We start from the raw sequence: 16,576 nt of genomic DNA, 5'->3' as shown, positions 1-16,576 counted from the left end.
TGTGTTCTTTATGTGCTTTCTTTCATTTTGTTTCTCTAAATTGATTTTTCTTAGAATATCAATTAATTAAAGACAATTAAAAGGGAACCAGAGTACTTAACCTTGCAAAACTCCTTCTTACAGTTACATATTAACATTTTTGGCCTCTGCTGTGTTACACACCCTTTTCTGCACTGGTATTTCTTTCTAAGCTGAGGTAACCTGGAAGGGTTTCTTGGGTTACTGTGCAATCATTTGGTTGTGTTTTCCTTCGTGGCCATGCATGTACGCAGGGTGTGGAGGGGAACAAGGAACCGATTCCCTTTCTGAACTGGTACTACTTGTATGTATAGCTTGGCTGCTCGGTGCCCTGGCTCTCTTCTGCTTCCTCTGGGAGTGAGGTGAGAAAGAGATTTTTGTTAACTAGAAAAATAATAGCAGCATCAGTTGCTTATCCAGAAGAGGAAGGGATGGAGGGTGTTCGCATCTGCCTGTGGCATAGAGTGCAGGCAAGCAAGAGCACTGATGCAGGGACCTCTTGCCAAGGGCTACTAGTCTGCAAGCCTATAGTCACTCCTTTTGTGGTACTGTATCAAGGGCCGTCTGCTGCTTGTAGGGTAAGTTTAAAAGCCTAAGCAGTATGTGCAGATAGGCAATTGCTGCTGCTTAGTATTTCTCTGTAGTAACAGTCTGAACGCAGAGAGTATTTTAAGTGACTTGCCTCCTTGCTCTGCCACCAATGTCTGTGATCAGTCAGCATGATAAACTCTGCTTTCTGAAGAGCAACTTCTGTAATAAGTTTCAAAATATCTTAGAGATCTGTACTTAATACCTTGTCTTTGCTAATGGACAAGGGGAGGCAGGGAGATGAAGTGCTCTGGCAATAGGCTGGCAGCCTGCCCGGTTTGCAGGCTGAGCCTGGATGCTGCTCACTCCCGTGTGCTGTCCCACGGGTCTGCCCGGCCTGTACTGGCTTTGCTGTCTCTCCTTCTGTTTCAGGGTGTAACATTTTGGATGCCGACCGCCCTGAATTTCTGCAAAGAAATCCCTGTACCAGTTCAGAAAAAGCGGCAGTAAAGCAGGCTGGAGTTGTCTTGCCTCTCATGCAAGCTAACTTCCAGTCCTGCTATAGGGCTTCACCGCTGTCATCCTCCTATGGGGTCAGTCTTGCTCTGTGGACTTTCCAGTCCAGCTGCAAACTCGGCTTGAATCCTCTCACAGTGGCTCAGTGTGCCAGCCTGCGCTTGTGCTCTCCCTCCCTGTCGCATTTACACAGGAGCAGGGTAGAAGCCATCAAAATCCCCCAAACTGACACCAACCCTTCAATAAGGCTGTGGCCAATGTATTGAAATAATCTGAGTTTTAATGGACAGGAAGGAGGCAGAAAACCACTGGGGTGTGCCATGAATCGCATTATGGCTTGCAAGCTAAATTTTATAATAACCTTCTCATTAAAATACTATTCGAGTTTTCCTTCAGAAATGTTTGCATTAATAATGAGTAACTCAACTTAGAGCTGATTTACAGGCCAAACAATTTTGAATCAAAGTGACTTGAAAAGTGATTTTTAATCACAGTTTGAATCAGCAAAATCCTTTATTTAAATAACTGATATTAAATTTTATTATAAACATATGGATTTTTAGTAACTTTCTTGAAGCAAACTAGATTCTGATTGAATGACAACTATTAAAGCACGTTAGCTTGCAACTAGCTGAAGCTTTTGTCCAAAACATTATGTAGGTGATGTCTTATTTCACCAACTCTTTATTTAGATTGCTGGTGTAATCTATTTCTATATACTCATGCAAATTCTTGATTTTTATTTTAAGAATGGTGAAGAACATATTCTGACGATACAAGTTGCATTTATATAGAGGAATTCAAAATCAATTCAAACATACAAGCTGTCTTTTAAAACAGCTCAAGATGTGCTGGTTTGTGAAGAATTCTTAATGTGTGCTTTTGCATTTGAAAGCAGTTTGACTAAACCAAATCCACTGAGATTTTTGGAACAGATGATTTCTCCCACTCAAAGCTTATGTTTACTCAGAGTGGTAGAGGAAACACACTTCACAGCCCATCAGTTTCTGATCTTTGTAGCCACTATGGGTTGAACTGAAATCATTAAATAGATTGAAATAAGGAAAAGAATGTTTTTGACAAGTGTATGCTTTTGGCACTTGCAAAATTTTTTTTATTTGCTTGCGAGTGACTTGTAGCAAGCTAATAGCTCAACCTGTCTGTAGAATATGCAATACGTGGTTATTGCCGTTAAGCTTTTGGAGATCTATATGGAGGGCTATAAAACAGAGTGGCATAGAAGACATGAGTGGAGATTGTTTGCTGTCCTTTCCCATAAAAAATTAGAAGTATCAAGCTTGTAAGACCCACTTTCAAAGTACAAGAAGGCAATTCTTCATGAAGTGGGTAGCAGAACTGGGGATCTTGCTGCTGCAGACTCTAGAAGATTCTCTGTTGTCTTAATAAGGCTGGGCTGACCAGTTTAGCTGTTTTTCTATTTCAGTTTCTATTATTTTTAAAACTTTTCCAAACAATATTTTGCCTGAATCTTCAAATTTGTGTGTACTTAATAAACAAACCTGAAATATGTAATATTTAAGGGTGTTTTTTTTCTTTTTAAGTTTAAACCTGCCCTGATTAAGATAAACATCTCCGCTCTGACTGCAGAAGAGAAGACCTGGAGAATAAAGTCCTGCAATGTGTTAAACTGTGACATGCCAGGAAGTATGGGATATCCTATTGCACATCTCTCGTGCCTGGTGTGGCCTGGGGCAGGCCTGCTGAGGATACAGCTGCACAGCTCTGTCACAGCTGCACAGTTCCCCTGAGGTCAGGCTTGTTCTGCTGGGAGGACTTTAAATGAAGGTGTGAAATCAACCACTGTCTGTCCGGAAGGACCCTGGAGTGACAACTGCTTTTTGTACATATAGGCTGATATAGCTAAGTGCGACATCTTGGCTCTGAGGGACTGGGATGCAAACTAGCTTCTGTTCAGCTACTGCTTTGATGCAGCTTCCATCTGAACACCTCCAGAGTCAGTCCTGTGACCCTGAGACCTCAGCTGGATGCTCTTCTACTCCCTCCTGCCTTATCTCAACACCTGAAGACATCTCTCTCAAAATCATTTGAGCTCTGCTGTGTGACAGTGAGTGTTTGTAGTGTGATTATTTTGGTGGAGAATTACAGATGTGTGATTTTTTTTTTTTTTCCAGGTACTACTTCAAATTATGGGATCTCAATAAGCTATTTAGCATAAGTTCATAGTTGATATTTTGGATTTCTTTAACCTTGTTCTCCAGATGAGATGCAAAAAGTATCTGCAGATATTCTTCTGTCACTGCAAGTAAGAGAGATTCATCTGTTGAGATGATTACACAGTAAGATACAGCATGTTCAGAAAACCTTCCCTGTAATTTTCACAGATTTTTTTTTTTCCCTGCCATTCTTGCCCAAAACGCTGCTTCTATTTGCAGGCATTTGGGCTCTTTTGTAAAAGCTTCATGTCAAGCTCAGCAAGTCCTTTGCTGCTTTGATGGATAAGCACAGAGGCGTCTCAGATGGGCAGGGTTCCCACCACTCAGCTGCTTGAGTAGCTGTTGCCTGCAGCTCCTCAGGGACTTCTGGTCACTTACAGTCTTAATTTGAGTTTTGAGTACTTCCTAGGTGAGGATAGGGAATGTACTGACTGCCCAACTCCACCATATTACTCTAGGGAGCAGTAGGCATTGAATTCCGGCTGACTCCTTACAGTCGATCTGAGTTGTTGAGGCTTTTTTATTTTTAGATGAATGGATGTTCTGTAATGTTTCAGCACAAGGGATGGTTTACTTGTTTCCTTCCACTTCTTGTCCTTAAGTAGTTGTTCTTAGTTCTGTGTACTTGAATTTGATGCTTTAAGTAATATATTCTTTTATAAAAGAAGTGGCTGTATAGGTTCTTCATGTTAATAAAATGGACAACAATGTCAAGTGGCTTGCTTTCATGTTGACTACTAGATGTAGGGTGGGAACTGAGGGAAAAAAAGGCCAAGGAGCTAGTTCAGAAAAAAGAAATATTAAAAAACAAATTCACTTTGAAAATATTAATCACGGAATAGTGCAGGTTTGAGAGAAATAACACAAGTAGCATAACTTAAATGACAGAAGATGAGCCTTTTTATCTTAAAACTCAGAAGGAACCTTTAATACAAATGTGACTTGTTAGCCAGCCTGCTGGGGATTGCTTAATTTGCTTCCCAGTCCCTGGAAAGATGAGATATAACTGTTAAGTAACCACAGGATAATAATAGACTAAGTGAACCTGATCTTTATCTGTGATAAATTTTAGCTGCAGAGGTGAAAAGCTTATGCTTTTTTTTGTATCTTTCTGCCTGTAACCACTACTACTAGGGTGTTTTTTTTTCCTTTTCTGTCCCACTCAGTCTATTACTCTGGCACTCATGGCAGCCTGAGGCTCGCAGGGAGGTTTACAAGAGCTATTAGTGTTGCTGCCTCTCCTGCAGCTTTGTATCCCGATACTTCCTCTTTTATATCCTGAGTCAAGCAGAGGTTTGCCGCTCTGTATAATATCTGATGTGATTAAGATCTTGTGCCAAGGCTGGGATCCTAGGTTTTGTTAAAATTATACAATATCTATTAATGAAGTGATTGTTAAAACCCTTATTTGGATATGGACAGTGAGTGTGAGGTCTCGTGATGATCAGACACAAACTCTTCCTACTAGGTTGTGAGACCCTGCACAGGGTCTGGTCACCATGAGTAATTGCTGTCAGAACTGCCTATGTAAATTAGTTCGAGTTCAGTTTCGTTCGTTAATAAAGGCAGTAAAATTGCCAAGGCAGCTGAGATTGACCTCACCAGAGTAGCTGAAATGTGATGTAATCTGGAACGCAGACTCCCCCTTCCATCATGTTTAATAGCTCTGTGTCCAAAATAGTGCTGAGTGGGTATAAGGAAAAAAACCCAGCCCTACTGCTGTTGCTGGGACTTGCTTTATCCTGTGGTTGGGTAGGGAACTGTGTTTTGGTTTTGAAGATAATTACGCTGTGTGGTGCTCACAGGGCTCTAGGTTGACAGCCCAATAAAATAATCTCTGGCTTTACAGTAGTCAAATGTGCTGAAAAGGGAAAAATATATTCTATGTATTTACTTAAATCCTGTAGCGGTAAATAAGATGTGCTCAGAATGTATATGCCCATAGCATCTTGTATACATTATATTTATTAAAATATAATTGAAAAACCAAAAAATATTTTTCTAGTAATAGGCCTTTTATTGCTTAGTCAGTATAATGGAAGAGTTATGATTTGTGCTTCGCTGTCCTGACTGGATACATTGAGAAATGGAAATAATGATGGCTGCGGCTCTAACATGGGATTTTACAGCAAGAATGGCTTGGCTGTTGCTCATATTTTCTTTGTGACCTCCATAAAGTCACGCTTAACCTCTTAACTTCCGCTGTGTGGCCTGTATGGTATGACTGCTAGCGCAAAAGGACTGTGCTGAGGTTTTGTAAGTGGGTAAGTCTTTCGACAAATCCTGATTCTTCAAAGCATCATGCACTACAGTCCTCCAGTGGACAGAACGTCGTCTTCTCTATTAACTCAGTGTACAGTATGAATTTTTAGTTAAGGCCTTCAAATATATACTCTCTCATGTCCCTCTCCTGTGTCGTCCCCCCCCCCGTCCCCCTAGCAAAAATATGTTAGGTATGGTGATTGAAGCAAGGAACAATAGTTGATTTTTTTTTTTTAATCCTTCTTCCTTTTTTTCCCTTCCACCCTTCCTAGGATGCAGGGGCTTTAATCCAGGATGAACGAATGCTACTATGATAAGCGCATGGACTTTTTTTATAACAAGACAAACACTGACACAGTAGATGAGTGGACAGGGCCAAAACTTATTGTTGTTCTGTGTTTTGGAACATTTTTCTGCCTCTTCATTTTCATTTCAAATTCACTGGTGATAGCAGCTGTGGTCAAGAACAAGAGGTTTCATTTTCCCTTTTACTATCTCCTGGCCAATTTAGCTGCTGCAGACTTTTTTGCTGGAATTGCCTATGTCTTCTTGATGTTCAACACTGGCCCAGTGTCTAAAACATTAACTGTTAATCGCTGGTTTTTGCGTCAGGGCCTTCTGGACACCAGCCTGACGGCTTCCCTGGTGAATCTCCTCGTCATAGCTGTTGAGCGGCACATGTCGATAATGCGGATGAAGATCCACAGTAATCTCACGAAGAAGAGAGTCACCTTTTTAATTGTATCAATTTGGGCTATTGCTATTTTCATGGGTGCTGTTCCTACCCTGGGTTGGAACTGCCTCTGTGACATTACTGCCTGCTCATCCCTAGCGCCTATTTACAGCAGAAGTTACCTGGTGTTCTGGAGCGTCTTAAACCTAGTTGTCTTCTTCATTATGGTGGTGGTTTACATAAGAATCTACATGTATGTCCAGAGGAAAACTAATGTCTTATCGTCACACACTAGTGGATCCATCAGCCGTAGGAGAACCCCTGTGAAGCTTATGAAGACTGTCATGACTCTTTTAGGTAAGAGACTACAAACCATGGCATGCAAGACTGGTGGTTACAGTCAATGGGTTTGTATGGTTTTTTGTTTGTTTGGGGTTTTTTTTAACAAAACAAAAAAAAGTCTACCCCCCTAAAACAAAACAAAACAAACCCTCGTCAGACTTGCAAGTGCTGGAGTCGTTTAGTCTTCCATCTGCTTTAGATAATGCAGTAAGTGTTGCACCAAGCAGAAATGCAAAGTAGAGGACTGGTCAATGTGAAGAAGAAAAGTGTCTCAGTTTGGTAGGCAGCTTGTTACAAAACACAAATTATCTACAGTTTGTTGTGGTGGGTGGAGGGGAAATACAAAACCACTTTGGAGGAAAGCTTGTGAAGATTCACAGCTACTGAGTAGAAATAACGGTCTTTAATATCTGCACGAGGCCATGAATCCTGTGGCTGGATGGGAATAGTTTTCTTTGCATTTCTTCCTCTTGGCTGTTTCTTAAACAACCTAACTTCTTCCTCCTGGAAATGCACCTTCCCTGGGGAAAGGAGAGGATGCCTGATGTGTCTGTGACTCTAGATATTTACTTTGCAAGGGGAGAATTCACCTTCATTCTGTGAAGATTGCACAGTGCAAAATACTTTCAGATGATGATACTGCATGGCCTTGGAGATCATAACATGAGATTTGACCTGGATCCTGCCCTAGAGACACTGTTGATATTTGTGTGGCTCAGATCACATCATCAGCTAGTTGTGATGTAGCTTCTTATTAAATTTGGGATGCACAAAGCTGATGATTGATAGAACAAAATACTAGCTGTAGCAGTCCATTTTCCCCAGAAAGACTTGAATCTGGCTGAGATGTTTTGTGGAAGCCAGGCATGGCTCATGCAGCTTGCTGTGGGTGGAACTGGGGGGGACACTGGGACACTTGTAAAGCTTGGCTTAGGTGCTGTGAGACTCCAAAAGCACAAATATTACTTTACTGCTCTGACAACCATTATGGTGTTGTAGAGCCAGCACAAGAAAGGTGGAGCTTTTGGGGAAGCTGATGTCCATGTATACCTGGGACACAGTTGTGTCACGCTGCAGCATGGTATTACTAGAGAGCTTTGTGAGAAAAGTGTCACTTTTCATGGAAGTAGAAGTTGGCAGAGTAGGAAGTTCAGGCTGAGGACACTTTCATCCTGTGTGGCCTATATGGATGCTGTTTGCACAGTCTGGTATCTGGTGCTGTAGTACACAACACCTTTGACTACCGAATGATGTCTTTAGAAGCTGAGATCAGTTAAACTTTACCATGCCTGACCTTGGAAAAAAAAGTGGACTGATGGTTCAAGCAAGTACAAGGTTCTCACTTATGCTCCTATGTCTTCTGAAGTTGGCTTGTCTGCTGACACAGCTTTTGCCTTCTAAATCCCTCCCATTTTCCCTTCTAAATCTCTCCCCAGTTGTCCTTCCTTTTTCCCCCTGGGTTTTATGGCACCTATAGAGAGACAACGTGGTAGTTGTTCCTGTCCCCACCTTGACTAACACGGACAAGATTCAGTCTTTTGCTCCTCCTGAAGCTTTTGTGCAGTGACTTAAACCATCCACCTGGAAGGGGAAAAATCCCTGTAGGAAAACTCTGAATTGTTCCAAATGTAATTCTGCCCTAAGGCATAAGCATCGGGTGGACTGTAGTTAACTGATGCATTGGAAAGAGAAGAAGAGAAACACTTAAAAATCAGTTCTCTAAGCATTTCTATGCAAGGCAGAACTGCAGGCTGCTTTCTGGGAAATTGTATGCAAATATATCAACATGCAGAGCCTTGTCTAACTTGTCTATTTATATAGTTAATATTACTTCAGTTTTGTATAAACCAAAGTTGGCGGGTGCTGAGTGAGTGTCGGAATAACTCTGTTAGCTCTCAGTGCCACCCGTGCCTGTCTGCAGGTCAGAGCAGAGTGGTGGTCTGCGTGCCGGGGAGAGGGCACCCAGCTGGCTGATGTGGGAGTTGGAAGGACGGTGACAGTGGCTGCCATTTGCTAATACCTCATCTGCCTGTGACAGATCTTCAGTGCTCACCACAGCTGTGCTGCTGCGTGGAAGTAAACACCACTCTAAACTTTATTTTCAACATATTCTTTCTTTTATTAGGGAGAGGGGCCTTAGGAATAGAGGTTGATTTAAAGATCAGCATTAACTTTCTCTTATTTGCAGAATATGGTTTTTCAGCCACCAGATTACATGCTACCCCCAAAATATAGTTTAATGATAGCGAGTGCTGGGCCAGGCAAATTTAACTTAGAAAGCTTGAGTGCTACTTCAGATATCACAATTTTGTATATTTACTTTGGCAGTCAGAAACAAAACCAAAACAAAGCCTGCTTCCGAAGAAGTCGAATTAGTGTATGTGTTTCTGGGTGCAAGATCTACCCCAAACTCCTGTGTTGGAGGAGATCTATCTTGGCCCATTCCTTTGTATCAACTCACCAAATTTGGCTCTGAGAGGCTTTTTATAAATGTTTATTTCTAGGAATGTGAATTTTATTTTTTAAAACAGTTTGAAATGTGCATTCCTGGACAAGTCATTCAAGCACACTGTGCAAAATGTATTAGAAACTGAACAACCACATTTTCTGGCCTTTCTGATTACCAGAGAAGTCACTAGGTGACAAAATGGATACTTCTAAAACTGAGCTTACACCTACTGATGCAACAAATGATAGCTATATGCAGCATGTGGATTTTGCCCAAGGCAGTTATTTTTAATGTCTTGTTCCGAACATCTGAAGATGCTTTGGAATACGTGCCTAATATGGCCTTAACTAAAAATGATTCCAGGATGCTCTGTGGCTGGATGAAGTATGATGAGAAACAGAGTTCTTATTAATGTGCTCTGTTGGTTTTATGGGAGGTTCAGGACAAAGTCCTGCTGCCCCGCTGCTGTGTGGAAGGAGGCTGCGTGTATCTGGGTGCTGCTGTCATGCTGCTCCTCCCGTCTGCCTCCACCTTTGGTTTTGGGGAGGCTGGTGCTGTGCCTGGCTGCCCCTCCAGTAAAACATCACTGTTCTCCCTGGGTGAAGTTCTCCTGTGGTCCTACAGTTAAGAGTTGAGAAAATCTGGGTTTTGGTTTGACTTCGTGGATTCATGGTGACCGCAGCTGCAGGTGGCTTTTTGCACCACTCTTTGTTGGACTTGGATGGCCCCTTCCAGAAGCTGGGACTCAGGTCTCTGTCATCAACCTGTTTCTACCATAACCCTTAAAATCGTCTATCACAGGATAGGAGCAGCTGAAATGGCTTTCCCTTTGGCGTGTTAGACCACAGGAAGTTACCTGGTTGAAACTGGAAGATGGGACACCTAGCAAAAGGGGTTAAAATCCTCTTAGGCTGACCTTGTGGCATAGCCCTAGCTAAGCCTGTGACTGTAACTTTGAAGAAGGGTGGCTGCAGGTGTGTGGGTATGTGATTTTCAGGTGGCGTGTATGTGGTAGCTCATCTGAACTTGGCAGTGAGATTCCTGCTGAAATAGCAACTTTGGGTGGATGATTTTCAGTTTTAGTGAATTTATAGTTTAATTGGTAACTTGCTGTTTTAACTCGGGTGCACATGTGGCAAAGGCAACTGGAAGCTATTGGACTTTTTCTTCTCAGCATTGGCAAGCTCAGGGAGAGCTTTGATGTGCAGAGCCTTACAATGTGATGCTGCTAAAGCATCAGTAATGCTTCCAGGTATACAGTATTTAATTTTCAAGCAGAGATTATGTAATCTACAAAATAATCCATGTTTAAAGATAGTGGAATATCCTAAACAGACCTTGAGGCGTTGTGATACCTGATCTCCCATATTCTGGTGGGAAGCCTCAGAGTTGATGTTCTGATTCATGTTGCAGCCAGGCTGTATTTTATGTCACTTTTGTGAATTTTAGAGAGTGCCAGAAAATAAATTCTTTTTGTAGTGTGGCACATTGTCAGGGAGAGGAGCTCCTATGGGATAAAAAGTCTGCAAACAAGAGAATCGCAAAAGGGCCGAGACAAAGGTATATATTTATGTTTAACCGTGGTTCCCTCTGAAAGCTCTGTGATAAAAATAGCGAAACCCAAGCAAGGCTGCAAGTCTGAGCCATGCCTCACTTTCATCTCTGTGGTGCTAAGAGCAGGGTGTGAATTGCTTGTCTTGTCTCCACACACAGAAAAATGTATTTTTGATGGAGTCAAAGCAACAGCCCCATGAAAGCATTTCCCAGTAACTCTGACAGTCATTGCATTGTCCCCATCGTTCTCTTCAGTCATGGGGCAGGGGAAATGTTCAGAGATGTCTGCAGATATCTCTTATTTTCCCTGTTGCCACTCAACCCTTTTAGAGTTTTGCCTGTATAGGTAGACAGGGAGATATCCTGGGAGTTCATGGACTAATCTTGTCTGTGAGCTTGAGGTTTTGTTTGAATGAGGTATTTCTGTGTTTTTTGCTAAATGTGGCTTTGGGGTCTGTTTTGTCTCCTGATGATTTCTGTGAAAGCACGGTTGGACCTCGCATGCTTTGTGGTGCACATGGTCAAATGCTTTCTGTGCTTTTTCTAAGCAGGGTTTGTTACTGTCTTAATTTCTGCATGGAGCTGGTGTGTTGGTGACTTTACCACTGGCTGTTGGTGGCTAGCAAAAGCACTCTGTCCAAATACTTACAGAGACACTCAACTAGCCACAGTAGTGTTGTCTGGGTGGTCTGGTTCCAGTGCCTGTTAGAACAGATGGGATTTACTGGTGAACCCCAGGGCAATAAATCCGTACCATGTTTTCTCCATTGTAGATTGGATAAGAGAGTTGGTGTCACAGCTGCTTACTCAGCACATTTGAGCCAAACCAATGTGTAGTATAGAGACTGACCAGAGAAAACAAATGTTGTGGTAGCAGCTTGCAGCTCCTGATGCTGGTGGGCAACAGAGGAATAACTTTATATACCATTATGGCCCGCCCATCCGATGGGCACCATGTCCATTAAAGTCCTGAATCAGGAGAAGCATCCAGTGCTGCTGAGACCAGCCGCTGTGCACAGCACAGTCGATGGGATGCCTGAGGTACTGCCGAGTCCTGGCTCCAGCACTGCCTGGGTCCTGACGTGAGCCAGGCTGCCCTCCCACTGCTTGCTTGAGAAGATCAGATAGGGTAAAACCAGAGACTTTACCAAAATAAGCTGGACTTGCTTACCCCACCAAAATTGTTGAACAGATACAGGCACCTCCAGGAGAGCTTTTTTGCATGTAGCTGCTATCATCCTTATTTGTTTGATCATTTTTTCTAAACCCCAAAAAGAGGAAACTACTGTTATAAATGATTGGAATTTCCTCAGTACGTTGTTCAAACTGTGACTGTTGCGCAGAGTTGTAATTTTCTATTTCTGTATGTCAGACAGCAATTGTGGCTTGTGCTAAGTTAGTATTATCATGCATATGGCTATTCCTTCCTTGGGCTCAAGGCGAGGGATGACAGGCTGCAGTGCTGGGGGGGAGGCAGGAGGGCAGATGGGGCAGTTTGGGGCCCCTCCCAAGCTCGTGGTCAAGAGCTGCGTTTGGTCACGATGTTCCCCCTCCCCACCAGTCCTGCCCATACCCCTGTGTTTATGGTGGGGATGTGCAATAACATGGAAAGATGCAAATGCAATACTGAACTTCCTTCTAAGCTGTGGTTTTTATGCCTTCTTCATGTTGTCTTCACTGTAAGACCTTTTCTCCCTTATTCCCCATTTCTTTCTTTTTTTTTTTTTTTTGAGGGGCTGGTGGGAGAAGTGCGTTGTCCTACTTTTTCTCTTTCAGCTTTTATTGTCACCTTGTGTCTTCTTTCTCACAGGGACTGTTGTCATTCCGGCCTTACAGCTGAAACACGAGGAGAACTCTGCTGCTTCTGGGCTTGTCCTGCAGTTTCTTGCTATATTTTGGGGAAATGCCTCTCTTGCAGAGTTTTGTTGTTCCCCCATCAGTATACTCTTACTTCCTCATCCTTTTTGTCTTTTTAAAAAAAATTTATTTGTATTCTATTCTTTGCTTCATTTCTTTGCACTGACTGCTACATCCTTTGGTTCATCTCCACTAACTCATCTATTTTTTTTTCTCTCTTTCCATTTCCAACTGAATTTGTTTCCTGGATCTGAGTTGTTTGGTCTCAAGTATCCTGCATGCACAGCCTGGGAGGGAGAAGTGGAGAGCAGTGGGCTGCTGCTCCCACTGGGGAGCCAGCAGTGCTTTCATGTCAGTGTGATGTGTGTCCTAGAGTAGCTCAGCGTTTCCAGCCAGGACGTGTTTAAACCATGTGACTGACTCTTGTTTTATGAATTGGGCGATGTGCCCATAGCTCTGCAGTCAGCTGTAGTGAGATAGAAGATGTGTCTCTTCTTTGGATCGTATTGCAGCAGTGGTGGAAGTGGGCCACCTGGTATCTTCTCCTCCAGCATATGAGAGAGATGAAGAGGAAGTCTGTGGTCAGAGCACCAGATCTCCGCTTGTTAGTGCTCCAGAGCTCTTGTTTATTTATCAGCATGCACAAATGACTATTGTGATGACCTTTCTCCACTTGTATTTGAGCTGATGCTGTTAGCAGCTGTATTCTTGCTCCCTGCAGACTTCTGAGAGCTGCCCTGCCTTGTGCTCAGGGCTTGGCAGAGAAGCTGTAGTAGTTATAATTTTGCTATTGTCATTAGAATTTTGTCCTCTCCTGCTTTTACCATTTTTGTGTAGAATTTTGATGAACCCAATAATCTTGTAAGATGAAAAAAAAAAAAAAAAACCCAAACAAACCTCTAGCAGTTTGAAGTCTTTTTTTTTTTAAATCTCCTTTATTTCTAGGTGCCTTTGTTGTCTGCTGGACCCCTGGTCTGGTCGTCTTACTGCTTGATGGTCTGAACTGCACGTACTGTGGGATTCAGAATGTTAAAAGGTGGTTTCTTCTCCTGGCCCTGTTGAACTCTGTCATGAATCCAATAATTTATTCATACAAAGATGATGAGATGTGGGGTACCATGAAAAGAATGATTTGCTGCTCCTCTGAGGATAAGAGCCAGGACAGACGCTCGTCACGGATCCCCTCGACAGTTCTCTGCAGGAGCACGGATACCTCAGGGCACTACATTGAAGATGGCATTATTCAAGGGACAATTTGTGGAAAAGGAGATCTTGGTGACAAAGAAAACTCCTGAGCTATTCAAGGGACTGACTTGGCTGGAAAAGGAGAGGGGGAAGGGAGAAGTTTTGTAAGAGAAGATTGACTGGCAAAGCTTGTAAACAATATATCCACTTTGTTCCAGAGCCTAAACTCCAGTGTTAACAAAAGTTCTTATAAATAATTGCCTGATGGAAAAACACTTTGTAATGAAGAAAACTTTCTGTGCTGCCGTCTTTCTCCTTTTTTTATTTTAAGTACATGAAATTGTTTTTTTGTATGAATGGAATAAATACATCTCAGAATTCTTGTACATGGAAACAAAATGTAAGCAATGTAGTGAGACCCTCCTTAAGCTCCTACAGAGAGAATAAACCTGCCTCACTGGGCAGGCTTAGCATTTATTGAGTATTTATGCTTTGAACAGTTTCTCTGCATCTTGAGGAGGATCATAGGCTTGGTTGGACAGAATTGTGACCTGTTGTCTTGGTTTATGAAGTTTCATGAAATAGTTCATACTTACCTTTTCACTTCCTCCTTATCTTGCTTTCAAAATAGGTAGTTTGATGGTTAATTAAAGCTATGCCAGAAACCTGGCTGTGATGGGAAGCTCAGACCAGACACCAGTGTGCATGAGTATGTCCAACCATGAATTTTCAGGATCTGAGAGTGCATAAAGCACAAAAGTCATTATTACTTCCATAGTGGGGTGAACGCTGCAAGGAGATACATTGCACACTGCTGCTGTTGTATATGCAGACCTTGGGAGTGGATTAACAGAGGAGCAGTGTGGCTGTGTTCATTATGCTCAGTTCTTACTTCCCCAGATAACATCAAATGAGTGTGCTCACCCCTCTTTAACTGCTATGCCACTGAGAGAAATGAAATCCAAAGGTCTGTTTTAAGAGGGCAAGCTTTTAAGGGAAGTTTAAATATACATATATAGAGGTTCAATCAAGCTATTTAAAATATAAAATAATTTACAGGAAAAAAGCCTGAAACCAACCTAAACCCCTACAAGACTACAGTCTGAATTGATTGTTTGACCTTGTCTGGACCACATTTAACCTGATTTGCAAGCAGATCTTGCTAGAATGTACTTGAAGAGGCCATGAAACAGCATGCAGTGAAGGGCTTTCAGCATTGTGACTGATCAAGTCTAGTGTCGATACAGCCACAGCCCAAAAAGTTTTGATTTATGGAGTATGCTCTAATAGAGGATCTAACAATTAAAAGCTCAAGGGAAAAGTTTTTAAATTTAAACTTTTAAATTAAAAATTGGAATGTAGATTTCTCAGTACTCTAAAAACCTGGCTCCTGCTGGCTGGTTTCAACAGCTGTGAGCTCCCTGCTACCCATCTTAATTTCAAGAGGAGTTACCTGTGCTTTCTCCTAGAGGAGGTCTGATGCCTGTTATTAAAACAGGTGATCGTGACCAGAGGTCACCTTGGAAAGTTTGGAAGTTTTGAATACTTGGAATTGTCAGTGAACACCACTAAGAGCATGTTGCATGAGGCAGAAAGATGAAGATCAGCTGTGATCTGGGCAAATTCTTCCCTTGGTGCAATTTGCATGTGGTTACCTGGACTCTGTTGGTCAAAGCAGAACAAGTACTTGGCTCGAAGGCCAAGATGCAGTTTTGTAGAAGGCACTGGGGGATTTCACAGCAGGCCTTAGCTTCTGAACACAGCAAGCCCCTGTTCAGAGAGCTCTCGCATAATACATTACCTTGTAGGGATGTGGCCTAACATTTCAAGGTAGATGCTGTATTTGAATAATGCTAAAAATGTTTACACATGTTTTTTGCCATTATAATGCAATGTTCTTGTGCAAATACTACTTCATTAGTTTGGTGTTTTGAAAAGTATGCAAAGTGGTGCTTTCTAGAGCCGGTGGCATTGCAAAGGCATAGCATGCAAGCGTTCCTGTCCCTACAGCTACCTACAGTGCACAGTTTGTGTTAACTAGGCTGAAGCTCCATATACAAAGCTAGTGGAAAATAAAATGCTCCTTCAAAATAAAGTAGTTGTTTTGTTTCCTGTTTGGATGGTGAATGAACATTACTCGGTGCAACAGTCAGCAGTAAATGGCTGCTGTTACTCTTGCTCATTTCCACAGATCCATCCAAGCTAAAACTGATCAAACTGCAGAAAAAAATGAAGAAGGGGAAATGTTTCATGTTACCATGAGGTGGTGTGAGGGGAGAGATGTTTTAATAAAATTTTCATGTTTACCGGCAGTACTAGGCAGTGTAAAACTTGCTTGAATCAGGCCCTGAAGAGAGCTTGGATGAAGATCTGGAACATCAGCAGCAGTGGAGAAAACACTAGGTCTCTCCTGCAGAGCTTGGGATTCAGGCTGCAAAATAACTGCATGTGGATGATTTTTCCAGGTAAGGAGGAAAAGGTAACTCCTGTAAAAGTAAAGAACCACATTGTTTGTAGAGCACCTCATACAGTGGACTCCTGGTCTGGAGTAAGATCTGGGAGGTATTATCAATCATTCAGCTACAAGTAAGTGGGAGGATTTGAGGTCTGTGCTCTTATTCTTTCTCTTATCTCATTAAAAAAAAAAAAAAGCCAACAAAACAACCCCTCCAACAAACAAACTAATCCTCAAAAGCTTACAAATTTGTGCTCTGTGAATGGTATTATTTTGCAATGACATGCCCTCTATTTTGGCATGATGCTTCCCTCAGAGCCGCTACCTCATTGTCTACTACTATAAACTACAATGCGACATGACTGGAACAGGAAACTGATCTTGCATCAAACTTTCCTACAAACTGCTACAGCAGAGACTGTATAATGTTTCCTATATCAAACTGTCTAAACATCCAGCTACTCATGTAGCGGGGAATTTCTTTTTAACTCCATAAACATTTATCAGAATAGTTTGTCTCAAGGAAAACATTAAAGCACTAT

At 42.1% G+C, this 16,576-nt stretch overlaps 1 protein-coding gene across 1 annotated transcript; it reads left to right on the top strand.

The window, feature by feature from the left end:
- The first annotated feature begins 5,756 nt into the window (after positions 1-5,756).
- Positions 5,757-13,855, top strand: LPAR3 (lysophosphatidic acid receptor 3). The gene is made up of 2 exons (XM_074908179.1): positions 5,757-6,549; positions 13,340-13,855. The coding sequence occupies exons 1-2, from the start codon at positions 5,814-5,816 to the stop codon at positions 13,687-13,689; spliced, it is 1,086 nt and encodes a 361-aa protein (XP_074764280.1). The 5' UTR covers positions 5,757-5,813; the 3' UTR covers positions 13,690-13,855.
- Positions 13,856-16,576: the final 2,721 nt, after the last annotated feature.

The sequence above is a fragment of the Athene noctua genome, chromosome 5 (genome assembly GCF_965140245.1).
Source record: "Athene noctua chromosome 5, bAthNoc1.hap1.1, whole genome shotgun sequence".
Lineage (NCBI taxonomy): Eukaryota > Metazoa > Chordata > Aves > Strigiformes > Strigidae > Athene > Athene noctua.
Note: the sequence above shows the minus strand (reverse complement) of the source record. Positions and strands in the feature narration are given on the sequence as shown.